At 36.4% G+C, this 13,841-nt stretch overlaps 1 protein-coding gene across 2 annotated transcripts in view; it reads left to right on the top strand.

Annotated features, from left to right (window-relative positions):
- Nucleotides 1–13,841, top strand: part of Src42A (Tyrosine-protein kinase Src42A) — an 82,043-nt gene that overhangs the window by 23,911 nt on the left and 44,291 nt on the right. Inside the window, exon 1 of one of the 2 annotated variants that reach the window (XM_073086802.1) lies at nt 6,746–8,556. The exons of the other annotated variant lie outside the window; for it this stretch is intronic. Coding sequence (XP_072942903.1) covers nt 6,971–8,556 — 1,586 coding nt within the window. The 5' untranslated portion in view covers nt 6,746–6,970. Of the gene's footprint in view, nt 1–6,745; nt 8,557–13,841 lie in introns of those variants that run through there. 2 annotated transcript variants of the gene reach the window in all.

Genomic DNA, 13,841 nt, shown 5'->3' with positions numbered 1-13,841 from the left:
GCAGTCCTTGTGGTATATAGCAACTGTCGCCTAACGACCTCTGTAATCAACCCCAGACAGGGTTCAAGTTAGAGTTGAAGTCGACCACAGACTAAGTTGGAATGCCTCGAGTAAGTGTGTATCCCCAGAAATAAGAACACGAGGTGTGATGAGGTAGAAATAAGTAAAACTTAGAAACTGCATAACAATCATGTCCATCTTTACATGTGATCCCTGTCCTTTCTACTTTCCTTAGATAAATTTCATAATACACTTTACCCAAATAACTGGCTCTAATGTAGTACTATTTAGTAAAATATTAACATTAATTTTAGTCCTTGTACGTGATAATCTCGATAGATCTGAGATAATTGAAATTATGACAACAATTTTCGTGTTTCGAAAAAAAATTCTACAAACAAAGAAATACTTCTTCCATCTCCAAGCTCGAAAGTGCGTTGCTACTTGCATTGCTAACTTTTGAATTTTATATTTTATCGCACATTAAGGCTTTTCCTATCATAAAAAACATTTAATAGATGCCACGGTTGATTCTGTTTGTGACTTCGCCTCCGTAGCCCTCCATGAGAACTGCAACTATATCTGAGAAAAGGTAAAATAATAGGCGAGATAAATATTATCTCATTTATATATGTTACTTACGTCACAAGTATATAACTACCTACTTAGAATTTATGATACATCAATGTCTTACGTAATAAGTGTTAAAACTTACTCAAGCTATTTTAATTTATGGAATAGTCAGAAAACCATAATGATTTATTGTTTTATAATTGCATCGTGAAAACCAAAATCTGTCGATGTGTTCATTTAGGTATTAAAAACTGTTAATACTTTTCCCGTAAGTGGTTAAAGTAATGATGTTTTAAATTAAACAATATAATATATTAACCACAGCTAGCTAAAAAAGACTACCTATATTAATTAATTACTTTATGACTTCATCCAGTTATAATAATTAGAGAATTATTTAAAGAGAAAGTTAGCGGGGACATAGAAATGTTTTCAATTACTAAGTTAAGTTAAATGTTTTCTATTACTGATAGACCACGCAATTAATGCTCATGAACATATATAATCAATCCCAGATATGATAAGAGTGCTACCTGTAGTCGACAACATACGCATTGTTTTTCCCGAGGATTAAGTTGCAATGTTTGTATAACGATATTTCCTTTACCACACCCTTCAAGCCCATAAAAATCCGAACTCAGCTGTTGTTATTAGACAGAAATAGGTAGTGGTAGTGGTTCGTGGTAGACTTCAAATTTCTCACTGATGGGCATATTGACGGTTTTAAACATGGGACCATGTTCGGTCGAACCTTTAGTGCGATATGGATGACAGGTATTGTAAACAACCTAACTCGATAATCTATGTCTTATCACGTACGTCATATGCACTCTGTCTTAATCCGTCATATAGCTAATATCTTCGAATTTATCTAAGTCATATTTATTTAGTAATGGATGCTACGTGCAGACGAGCACGGGACACCGACAAAACAAGTAGTGGCTAGTTTCTAATCAAACTATAGTTTTTTGGTATAACTGACTGTAGTTTCCAGTTATTTATTCTGCAAATATAGGTGAAACCGAATAAACTGAAGCTAAAGTGAACAGCTAATAAATTTCTATGACAATTTATACTGACATTAATAGATTTTATAACGTTACGTGTGTAATTTATGGCAATAAATTATGTAAGGTTTTTTATGAATTCATTATGTTACACCAAAAGTTTTCATTCATACACATGAGGCGGCCTCTCCTCAGAAGTGACAACTCGTGTGTGATCGGCTTCGGGTAGAATCCCCATTCATCTCGTGGATCTTCTTATCAGTATCTGTAACACACTAGAAATTCGTTGATTGCTTATTAAGCAAGCAAATTTTGTCTGTTTCAAGATGACGTCAACTTGTTTAGCACATATACTTTTCACCGAAAGCAAAATAGATAGATACCTATTATATTCATATTGAACATAATGAATAATATACGCATGTAATCCGTAGTTGTTTTTCTTGGACGCGGACACCAGAAATTGACACGTCATCGACCCTGACAGTTATCGACCTTCAGGGACAAAGACATTTTGAAATCATGACTCCTCGATTACGTATACCGTATAACATTCAATTATGAATGAAACCTAGACGATAACAACTTCTTAATATCGAACTCGTTAATTTTATTACTTGTAACGGGCATTTAAGACGTGATTTTATTGCCTAGTGCACACGACGATTCTTTTAAACTTCATGCATTAACGTGATTGATTGCTTTATCAAGAAGTTTAGAGCGAGTCCTATCTTCTGTCATTAATCAAGGTTTGCGATAAGCTTTTATCTTTATTTAAAAAGATTTCTAGTATTAATTTTTAATTATTTCCGATTGTCGCCTACAGCCTGTATCTAACACGGTTTTGGCATGACGTGTGTGACATTAAGATAATTGAAGACATTTTCCTGCTACTTTGCCGATCCGCGATTCCGTTAAAACGAAAGTAATTCTTCGAACTTACTTCGGGAGTAAGTTTATCATCGGTGTCGTGTCGGAGGTCGTTTGCATCGCGTTAATTGAAATAATGTTACGTGTTAGTAATACTACTTGACGGCCATACGACCATTACCTAACCAATAAATATGTGTATTTCACTGTTTATGATTGATTTAACCAGTATACTAGTTTCCGTCAATCATTAGTCATCGTTGAAAAAAACAATTTCGTACTTTCGAATACTGTAGTAAACATGTATATTGTTTTTAATTAGATGGAATTAGGTAACAAGAAAAAAAATGACATGTTATTAAGTTGTTATTGGCACCCACAAAGTATAAATTAAATTGTAAATAAAAGTATTCTGCATTAAGATCGTCAAAAATTATTTACAAATCTTTAGAAAAATAACTATGCCTAACATTTTTCTTGTGGCAGAAGTGATCAAGCTATGGTCGTCAGGAAAAATACATCCGTCAAACTGGTCGACCCTTTCTTTTACCTTCGTCTTTAGGAATATCAATGAACCTGTGACCGAGATTAAATATTTAGGATTAGTTCGAGATGACCATGGACTGATAATGGGCATTTTGGTAACCGCGCATAATTGCTACTTCTGACACATTCAAGCCAACAAGTTTTAAAGTGCCATGTTCAAAAATTTTGTGTACACTAAAATTGACGTAAAAGTTAACTTACTTCAAAGAATTAATTACTCATATTTTTTGAGGAATACATAAATGTTATTTTCCTGTTACGTAAAAAGTCCTGTACAGTTTGAGGTGTAAACACATCGATCAAGTTCCGGTAACCTCTCAAGGCGCAATTCGTCAACGCTGACCTACAGAAAGGTTGATTAGGCGTTGTATGGATAATTAATACCTGATTTGTCTGTCCCAGATACGGGTGGCGCATCACAAGCTGCGGCGGCGCCAGGCCTAACTGTTGATTGGCATTTGTGCATATAGTTGCGTTTAGTACGTACACTATACGTTGTCTATTGGCTATCCAATCGCTTAAGTTGTTTTGTCAATTGCTTTTTATGTAAATGAAGTTGCAAACAGAGTTGCAGTTTATCTGACGGTTAGAGGCCTATGGGTTATTGATATCCATGGGCGGCAGAGACTACTATCAGGAGGCTGCACGTTCGTTTTCTATTTAAGTTGAAAAAATCTACACGACGATCACAAAATATATGATTTAGGTAGTGCTACCGTTTAGGTCTCCACTTTTCTTGTTTGTTTTAAGCTTGCTGGGAAAACATAAGTTTGCGTCTGCCATGCAGAATGCATCCTGAGTAGAGATGGGCAAAACACCCGGTTTAAACCCAGTACTGGGTTTAAACCCGATAAATACCCGTTTATACCCTCCCACAGGGTATTTATTTGGGTATTTAAAAATGATTCCATAAAATCTGTAGACAGTTTTTAAAATAGTTCAAATATTTATTGAACAGATATACTAGAAGTTTTTACATTTTTTAATGTTTTATTTTTGAGGTTTTACCTACTTTTTAACCCGACTGCCACAGAAGGATTATGTTTTTCGCGCATATTTTGTATGTTTGTAAATACATTCGCATCTGTTTAGATACTTTTTGGCAGTTAAGGTGTCGTTATATTTGTCTAAAATACCAAAGTGTCATTTTTTCATAGATGTTTGAAAAAAAAAACTGAAATGAGTTACGAGGCCAATTGTGAGAAAAATTAAAACTGCATGATTAGATTTTTTGAAAATCCGGGAATAGAACGAGTTCATTTAAAAAAAAATCACACCCTGTATTATTTCATCATCGCATAGTCTCTTCAGCTTTTTTAGCTGATCCTTATAGTTTAGGATTTGGTCCTGAAGGCTCATTTAAAAATTTCACGCTATAATAAATATTTTGTATACTGTAGTCAGAGGACGACAAATACTACTTTTTATCAAGGAAACATACAACGAGGGTTCCGTACCACCCAATTGTCATATATTTTTTCATAGCAATCATAGACGTAAATATCTTGTGAAAATTTGAACTGTCCACGTATATAGATAAAGCGAAATATGCCGAAAAATAGCGGGTCCTTGTATTGCGTCTTCCATTTATTTTGATGTTTTTTATTTTTAGTATATGTTGTTATAGCCGCCAGAGGATATTATATTCTAGAATAACAACGGGACGTGGACATTGTTTGAAATTTGCATCAAAAGCATAGGCTGATTGGCTTCTTACTTAAGTCTGCTTCTATAATGGCGTGATAAAATGGCATTTTGGCGCTGTAAATGTTTTTTTACAGTGCATATTTAGTACAGTATCATCATCAAAGTAATAATTGCGCTTAAAAAAGGATAGATATGCATGAAAATAGTAAATACCCGAATAAAAACCCATTTTCGGGTTTAAACCCTATTTCTTCCCAACGACCGGGTAAAAACCCGGTTTATTCCCGATGGGTTTAAACCCTCTGCCCATCTCTAATCCTGAGGAAGTTATTCAAAACCTTCTCAGATTTTACGTAGAAGTGTTGATTAACAAGTACCCATACCTATAGTAGCGCTAAATACGGTGTAATATATTTAATAACGTTGACGTTTTACTACTTGACGTTTTGTGCTACGTTTAATTTTCCGTATATAAATATTGCGAATATTTATATACGGAATATTAAACGTAATTATTTATTGTACTTTATAGTTACTATGTTAAATACTATAACACACTTTCTATTGGCTATATATAAATAGGAGATCTATCTACAGTTGCCTTTTATATCATTTCATCTAGTTTCGTTTGCCTTAATCTGTATCAGTTATTAATTAAAACCTCGTTCTAACCATGATTGTCTAAAGTCAATTATCGTCCGAGGTCGGGCATAACTACTAATTGATATTTTTCCAGTGCATTATCTTGTTACGTCTACTTTAATCTATTACCTCTATCTGTACATTTAAACAATTAGATCTTTGTTCGTTTGTCAGCAATTAAATAAGAAATTAACTGCATTTATATCACGAGCTACCTCCAATTCTTGCAAAAGTAGGTAAATATCTCCCCGATCAAAAGTCAATAATTGTCAATAACTTTCTTAACATTCGTATGAATTGTTTAAATCTTGAATTCTATCAGTATGAATCACTGTCTATAAATGCATACATTACGAAATCCGAAAATCCAAGAGCAATTGTATTGCTTTGCATAAATATAAACGTTATTATACGATCTAATTCTCTGACATTCAAGTAAATATTTATTTGAATGTCAGAAAATAAAAACGACAACCTAAATTTAGATTCATAGAATGTCGCCGTTATTATTAGCCGTGTCGTAACAATTGAATTGTTCCACGGCTATTTCAGATTCGCATTGTTGTATAAAAATTAGAATTAATGGTAGACGACGAGATTAAAAGGTGTCTGGCGCATTTCCGTTATAGTGGCAAACGAAGTATCCGCTGGCGTGCATTCAGTTGCTGTAGTTGCTGTGCACAAAGCTTGCGGTATTGCATTGGCTCGACGGCCGAGTGATGGACCGCCCTGACACGAATAGGGCCAACACAAAAGCCTAACTAACAAAACTAACTGTACCCGACGGGATGACCCACGAGATAACTTACGCCCATAATAACACCTCAGCCAACAGCCACACTCAATACAAAGAGTTATATGACATGCACAATTAAAATTCATCCGCACATTTAATAGATTAAATGCCAATAAATTGTAATCAGTAATGGTTCACGGAGAATCTAAATTGCTGTTAATCGTTCCACGACAATAAACGACGTCCGCGGTAGGCGAATGTTTTACTAATTTTAACTCTTCGATAGTGTTGCGTCACTGAAGCTAAAACTTTACGTATACATACTTGCATATTTTATGTAAATAATGTGAGATTTTTTCTTATTTTTTATAAAGTATGTCATCTACGTTTAAACTTCAATTTCAGTATTTTGACCTCACAAATTAGCGTATATAAAATAGGCAAGCGCATAACTGCTCTACAAAATGCAGGTTACAAGAGTTCATCTGTTACTGTTTTATAACTGCAGTGCCTTATGTCGAAAACAAATGAAATCCGGAAAAGTGTTTAACGGTTTAATGGGTCATCCAAACCGTTACATAATTCGCCGGCGGAGTGCATCAGATGAAAATTGATGTATGATCGAAGGAGATGGTGTGGAGCGGTGGCGGGGCAGCGCGGGCGGCGGCGGTGCGCGTGCGACTCTCACCGCCTTATCTCTCGCGACCTCCGCTGCGCCCGGACGCGCACGCACGCCGCGCTCCGCTTTGCTTGTAACCGCGCCGCGTTCGCGCTATGTCGCCCGACCGACTACAAACTTATGTGTTCGAATATTACAACATTTTTTGTTTTAAAAGTGTAGGCTGTAGCCCGGAAAACAGGCAGTGACTTAACTTATTTAGGTGATCATTTACATGACTCTGAACTAAAACTATTATTTATTGTAGGCTTTCATAAGTACAATACGACGATGGTGTCGGAAGGGGCTCTGCCCGTAGTATGGTGTATGCGCGATAATCAACTTGTTCCTCACCAAGTGTCCGGCGTTAAGTTGCAAGGAGCCGTTACCGGTGCACATATAGCGGCCGTTACGGACTTCTTACGTATGGTGGCGGGGACACCCATTATCCTGCCTCATACGGCTGTGCCCGACAACAATGACAATGACATCAATAAAGAAAAGGAAAACAATACCAGACGTCGCAAGATGTCAATGCAAGTGGAGGTTCCGTGTGTTTTCCTCTCCGAAAGTGCGCTACAGAAAGCGAAAAGTCGAAGTAACTCATTGGAGGAAAAGGTAATTTTCGAAAGGCGTAAATCGCCTCCAGCAATTAGACGTCATTCAGATGGCAATTGTAGAAACACTATAGTACCTAACGATATTCGACAGAGTACTGAAAAAGATAGTGTTAGAAAAATTTCGTTCCCGGAATCGTGTGGAGAAAATAGTCCTCAAAGGATTACCAGAATAATAGAATTAGACGATTTTAGTTCCGAAATAAAAAGGTCGGAATCTGATAGGGAGATTCCTCAAAAAATTACTAGAATAATAGAATTCGAAAATGATAATTTATCTTCACAAATATCTGTAGAAGATCATGAAATACCACAAAGAATAACGAGGATAATTCAGTTGAATGAAGATAATTCATTTTCTACGATTACTAGCAATGGAGATTTTGAAAGAGAAGGATCTCAAAAATTTAGTAGAATTAGCAAAGAAAATAATTTTCCTAGTATGGCTAAGATTATAGAAATGGAAAATGAGAAGTCCAATGAGAGGAGAATATCATTAACAAACGAGCGAGAAATTGGTTGCGGAATGGGTGAAATTTGTAACGACGAAGTAAATATAAGATCAAAGCCGATACAAAGAAGTAGGTTTAGTGTAGACTCTTCGTGCTCCGATAACTCTTATGTTAACATTGAAACGATTAAGAGTTTACAGGATGTTAGAAAAGAGGAAGTTACAGAATTCGGTACAAGTCCCGATTCCATATCAGCATCTAAGCCTATTGTGCGTTCGCGATTTAGAAGAAAAAAAACTTCTGTCTGTTCGATCGGCTCGTCGGACTGCGATGATGACGTAGATGTAATTTTTAAGTCTAAGCCAAAATCTAGTCAGTGGGTGAGCCTGGATTGGATACCTCCATCACCCAAAGAAGAGCCAGTGATTGCTCATGTCTGTGATAAAAATGATTTTATTTCGAAATGGATAGCTGAACAAAACTCTCAAGATAGCGGAATCGTTGCTGATGAACGAAGGAGAAGCCTTCCGCCAAAATCTAATGAGCTCTATCTGCAGAATATGAGACGGTTTAGTGACGGGTTACAAATATGTAAAGAAGATGCGGCGAGTGACTCACCAGCTACAGTAAAATGGAAATGGCATGACATTGTTAAACGACATCTTCAGTTGCTTAAAAATGATAAGGGGTTCAGAAGACAAAGGGGCAGCTGGATGCGCACTGCACGGCGATTATCGGCAACAACTGTCAATAATAAAAGCTCGGATCACTTGCCTCTAGACAACTACATGAAGCTGAATACTATGCCGTAAGTAGTACACTCTAACTAACATAACTTTAAGACGTAGAGGGGTCCAGGGTTGGCCGTATATGTTTAAATATTTTGGACACATCGGTATGCCTCTATGCAACTAGTCACATCGGTCTACTTAACCAAAGCCCGACCCGTTCAGCGTGTAAAACTGGTTACAACCTCACGGCCCGCGGCGAACCACAGTTTTGTGCTAATCATTTCCAATGACTAATAACGATGGACGTTGTTAACTCTTTGCTTTGTACTTACATGTAATGTATTATCTGGTAGACATTTGGAATGTGTTAAGCTTTCTTTCCAGTCAATAATAACTGGTTTCGTAATTGTAAATTGTCGTTATCCTGTTTAAACGTAATAAATCGTGATTTTTATCTCATTCTGATTATCAACAAAAAGTAAAAGCGTATCCATATAAAATAGCCATAAATTCTGAACTTTGTATAAAGATTCTATTTATTTGCCGAGGACGATTATTTATGACTAACTCCTATCGTTATAAGAGGAAATTTTTGAATGTCTATTAGTATGCAAACAGAAATAGGCTGACGATAAACAACACGTCTTCTTAAGGTTTAATGGTTGAATTAGCACGACACAACCTCTAACGACAGACTAGGACTAGGATTTGAAAAAAAAAAGAATAGGACTAAAATTAGTCGGATGTTGATAGATAGTCGGATCTGTGATGGGCATAACATTCGATAGGTCGATTACTATTAAAAACGGACGTTTGTCGTCACGTTAGTCCAGGGAAAGAACAAAGTACTCTATAGACTCTCCTATCAAGAGATCGGATGTCTTGTGTCTTGATAAGGCGCCGGTCGAGGTGCGTGTTACGAGACCGAGTCCGAGGCACGCGCTTCCGCAAGGCCGTCCGATTAGAATGCAGGGAGCTCGCGTCCAAGGCTACATTTGCGCTCCGCGGTCGGTCGCTGCACCGACGACGTCTTCCTCTCCGCAGTTTGGCGATTGGAAGTCGGCTCAGGAAGTGAGCCGTGAAGGTGACCACAAAAACTGTTCGCATCCAATCGGAAGCGGCTGTGATTGGAATTTTCGACGTCTCGTCTCGTCCGTTCGTGATTTTATTTTTATACACACTTCCTTGATCCTCACGGTGAATACAATTAGGACAGCCGATACGCTTAAATATAATCGCGTACTGATGGCCCAGTGGTTGAAACTCGGGCTTTCAATCTGAGATACCGAAGTTCGATACTCAAGCACGCGCTTCTGATTTTTAAAGTTGAAGATTGAAGTTTTGTACGTATAAGAAATTAATTAGTATCGCTTGCTACAACGGTAAAGAAAAAAACTGTGAGCCGTCACGGGACGCCTGGCAGATGTGAAACATCGACATTATTTTGTTAAAGTAATATGCAGAAAAGAACATATTGTGATAGGAACTAAATATGTCATAATGATAAAATAAAATATTACGATTTTTTTCCAGATAACGATGACTATTTATTGAATAAACATTTATTTTCATTAACCCATTAATTCCCAAGGGTTGAAATAAAAGGTTTTTTTTAAATTTTATTATTTATATTAGTTACGTATACATTCAAAAGAAGAAAATCATAGTCAGAAAAAATATTGATACCTCCGTTTAAATTCCACAAAATGTTGCGTTTATGCAACGTTGGGATTAGTGAACTTTAAAACTTACTCTCAACTCGCAACTTACTTATACGGATGGACACTCAATTACTAACGGGAGTGGAACATTTTAAAACAATCAGCATGGAGATGCACCTGACATTTTTTACACATGTAAATTGTTGTACTTTTACATTGTCGGCATCTTCTTCGACGCTTATTTTCATGTTCTTCTATGACATGACCAACATTATCATAGCGAATATTAGTAGGCAATGCGTTCTTGGATGGTCTTCCCATATTTGTATTTGAAACATTCAAAGAATTAGAATGTGTGGCTAACTGTGCTTCTTCACTTTTCATCAAAGTTACAGCAACGTAAGATTTGAAATCTAATTGACTCAAGGTCTGTTCATTTACCATATTGTAAATTTTCCACGAATTCACCAAAACGCTGTCAATCAAATTGATGAAAAGTGGCCACCACCACTTCTTCCCTCTTACTCGAATTCTGTAGTTGGCTATTCCATTATCATGAAGATCAACTCCTCCCATATTTTTATTATAATCTGCTATTACTTGAGGCTGTTGCACATTCATCATCTTTTTATTTTTTCTGTCGTAACGTCTTGCAGTAACCAATGGTTCTACTTTGCCATTATTAGTAGCTACAGTTACCACAGAATTGTCATTCCATCGAACCAACAGCACTTCATTTTGTTTGTCAAAACAATAATTGAATGACCCTCTCTCTTTTTTACTGAGAATTTTCGTAGCTTTCAAAGTTTTGTTCATTGTACGATTTTCTTTGATAGTACCGGTAGCAAAGTAACCTTTCTCTTTTAGGATGCAAAATAGTTTATATGAAGAAAAAAAATTATCAAAAAATACGCGATGTTTACAAGGATCTTCAATTAGGGACAACAGATCTAAAACAGTATTTTCTCCCAAACCCAAGTCACTTCTAGTGACATTACTACTTTTGCCACCATATGGAATAAACTGATACAAGTAGCCACTTGCACGGCATAAACACCAAAGCTTGAATCCGAATCTAACAGGCTTTCCTTTGATGAACGTTTTGCAACCATGACGTCCAAAATACGGCACCATTTCTTCGTCAATTGACAAGTTATGTGAAAATATCCCAAACTGCATGTTCTTTTTGTTGATGACATTGAAAATAGGACGCAATTTGGCAAATTTATCATTTTTGTCCAAGTCAGCGTTGTCACATAAGTGAATATTTTCCTTTATACAGTCGAATTTGTTTCGACTCATACACTTTCTTACAATCGGTACATTTTTGTCTTCATCTTTAGACCAGTACAGTTTTGTTGAAGGCAGAGAATGATAACCGGTCAGGAATAATATACCAAAAAATCTTTTGAGTTCTGCTACCGTAAGTGTGAATAAATGTCCATTATGGTCACAAGCATATTTTTTTGAGAAGTTTACAATCTGTTCCCAAACTTCATCACTGAAAAATAAGGAAAATACTTCAAAAGGTGTTTTTCCGCCTACACGTTGTTCAATATTTTGTTTTATAACGGTTTCATCACTTATAGGAAAGTTTATATATGTCGGATGACCCATTTTCCAGTCTGGAATACATTTTGGTGACTTCTTTGGCCTTTTCGATTTTCTTGAAGTTGACGGACTGGTCTGGTCTAGCATATTTTCAGACTCAGTGGGTAAGTCAGTATGGATTTCGTACGTTCCAGCGATGTCGGTGGGCAGAGTGCTGTCGAAACCACCCAACATATCATCATCTAGGTCTTCTTCGTCTGTAAGATTGTCAACCGGTGGAGGGATGTATACAGCATCAATTTGGTTAGCATTTTGTAAATCTTCCTCTTCTTCCAACACGGCCATAATTTCTTGTGATGACAATGCTTTTTTATAAGCCATATTGTACAAATTCACTTCTGTGTGGGTTACTACGTAAACCAGAGAACTTGAAGTTCAACAAGTAACTAACTGATGAAACAAAAGCGTTTGTGTCACATGAGCTCCAAGAAATCATTGTTTACTATAAATCTCTAGCATCAATGGGTCGCGGCATTACAATAACAAACATTCAATAAATCTCCCAACGTTACATACACGCAACATTTTGTGGAAGTCTAAGTTACACTATATATATAGGTCTTCTTGTTCAACAGAATTATTAAACTCATAAATAAAGGATTGTTAAATATTTGTTTAGTGTAAAAAGTTCAAATTTATTTTAATTAATATTTTTTATGATTTAATGAAATTGTCTGTCTGGAGAAGACTCAATTCGCTGTTTTTCAAAATAAAAAATAAAATATAATTTTTATTAAATTAAGTGTCCAAATAATAATAACCTGTATTTCAGGTTTTCTTTTACAGACTGGATAAGATCTCAGAGATTTACTGCCCTATTTTTAATACCGAAAAAAATCAAACATAAAATGTTGCGTTTACGCAACGATGGGTAAAGATGGGTTAAATACAAAAATTTACGAATTTATTTCAAATCGTGACTACTTAATTCGTTTAATCAGTGACTTCGGTAATAGTTATATTCGATGTTGCCTCTGAGGACGGTATTACTGTGACAATGTATAGCGTGCACGGCATGCGTCGCCACGCCAGAAATCGGTTTTACGTGCGGCTATAGATGTTTCACATCAAAATATCGTGAGGAAAGTTCCACGTCTGTGAATTGTCCAAAAAATTGTTCGAAAAAGTGTGTGAAGCTTAAGTTAGTTTTCACTTGGCACTTGGGCAACGCGGTGGACTGTGGCCTATGTGGACTATGTGGACGACTATGGCCTAAATCTGTCTAACTCTGACCCATGCCTAGCAATCGGCCGCTAATAGGCTGATGGCGATACACTTAAACCGATCACTTTGCAATTGTAGGTAGAATAACATGAAGCTTGTATATTAAGTATGTGTCAATATATGCTGTTACGAAAAGTAGTTGTGAAGTAAAATGAAACAATTAAGTACGAGCACTGGAACGCGCCAGTGAGAAGGCGGGAAGCAGCGGCGGGTGGTGAGGCAAGATACACGGACGTGGCGGTGTCGGTTTCACTGATCAACCTTGAGGGTTACTCTGGTTGCACAATCATAAAGTCATATTGTTTGTTCCTATGTAACACATGTATGCTGTTAAAGTCCAGTGATATGAATTTTGTGCGCCTACCGCTTTAGCTGCCATCATCAAACACTGAACTTGTTGTTTCAGACAAAATCGTATTTGTCTATATCATTTTGTGATGGGAACGTAATTCGTCATAATAGTGCACTAAACCTTTGATCCTTGTCATTTTAAGGGAAGATCTGTGATCAGATTTAAATAGTTATGGGGTTGTTGGTGTAATACATGTTATGTCTACGGTTACTGTTATTTCTACACTCATCCACGTCAAAACATAAGCATTAAGTTCGCAGGAAAATGTCAGTCAAATGTAAATGCTTTTAAGTATATCTTAATTATTGGCTTTGTTTTTCATGTAATCCGGCAATTGATTATTAATTCTTCCGTAAACACTTAAAGTCAAATCAATAAAACGGTCTCATCATAATTTGGACTTCCAAGTACCTAATTGTTTCCTTGTACTAGTTTTTGTGCGCGGCAGTCTAAAATTTCCCTAATGTGTAAATGCAGACAAATGTCTGTTGATGAGTTTCAGCAACCTGATTTT

Source organism: Epargyreus clarus, unplaced genomic scaffold, assembly GCF_041222505.1.
Source record: "Epargyreus clarus isolate Ecla_fem2 unplaced genomic scaffold, WU_Ecla_fem_2.2 ptg000024l, whole genome shotgun sequence".
Classification (NCBI taxonomy): domain Eukaryota; kingdom Metazoa; phylum Arthropoda; class Insecta; order Lepidoptera; family Hesperiidae; genus Epargyreus; species Epargyreus clarus.
Note: the sequence above shows the minus strand (reverse complement) of the source record. Positions and strands in the feature narration are given on the sequence as shown.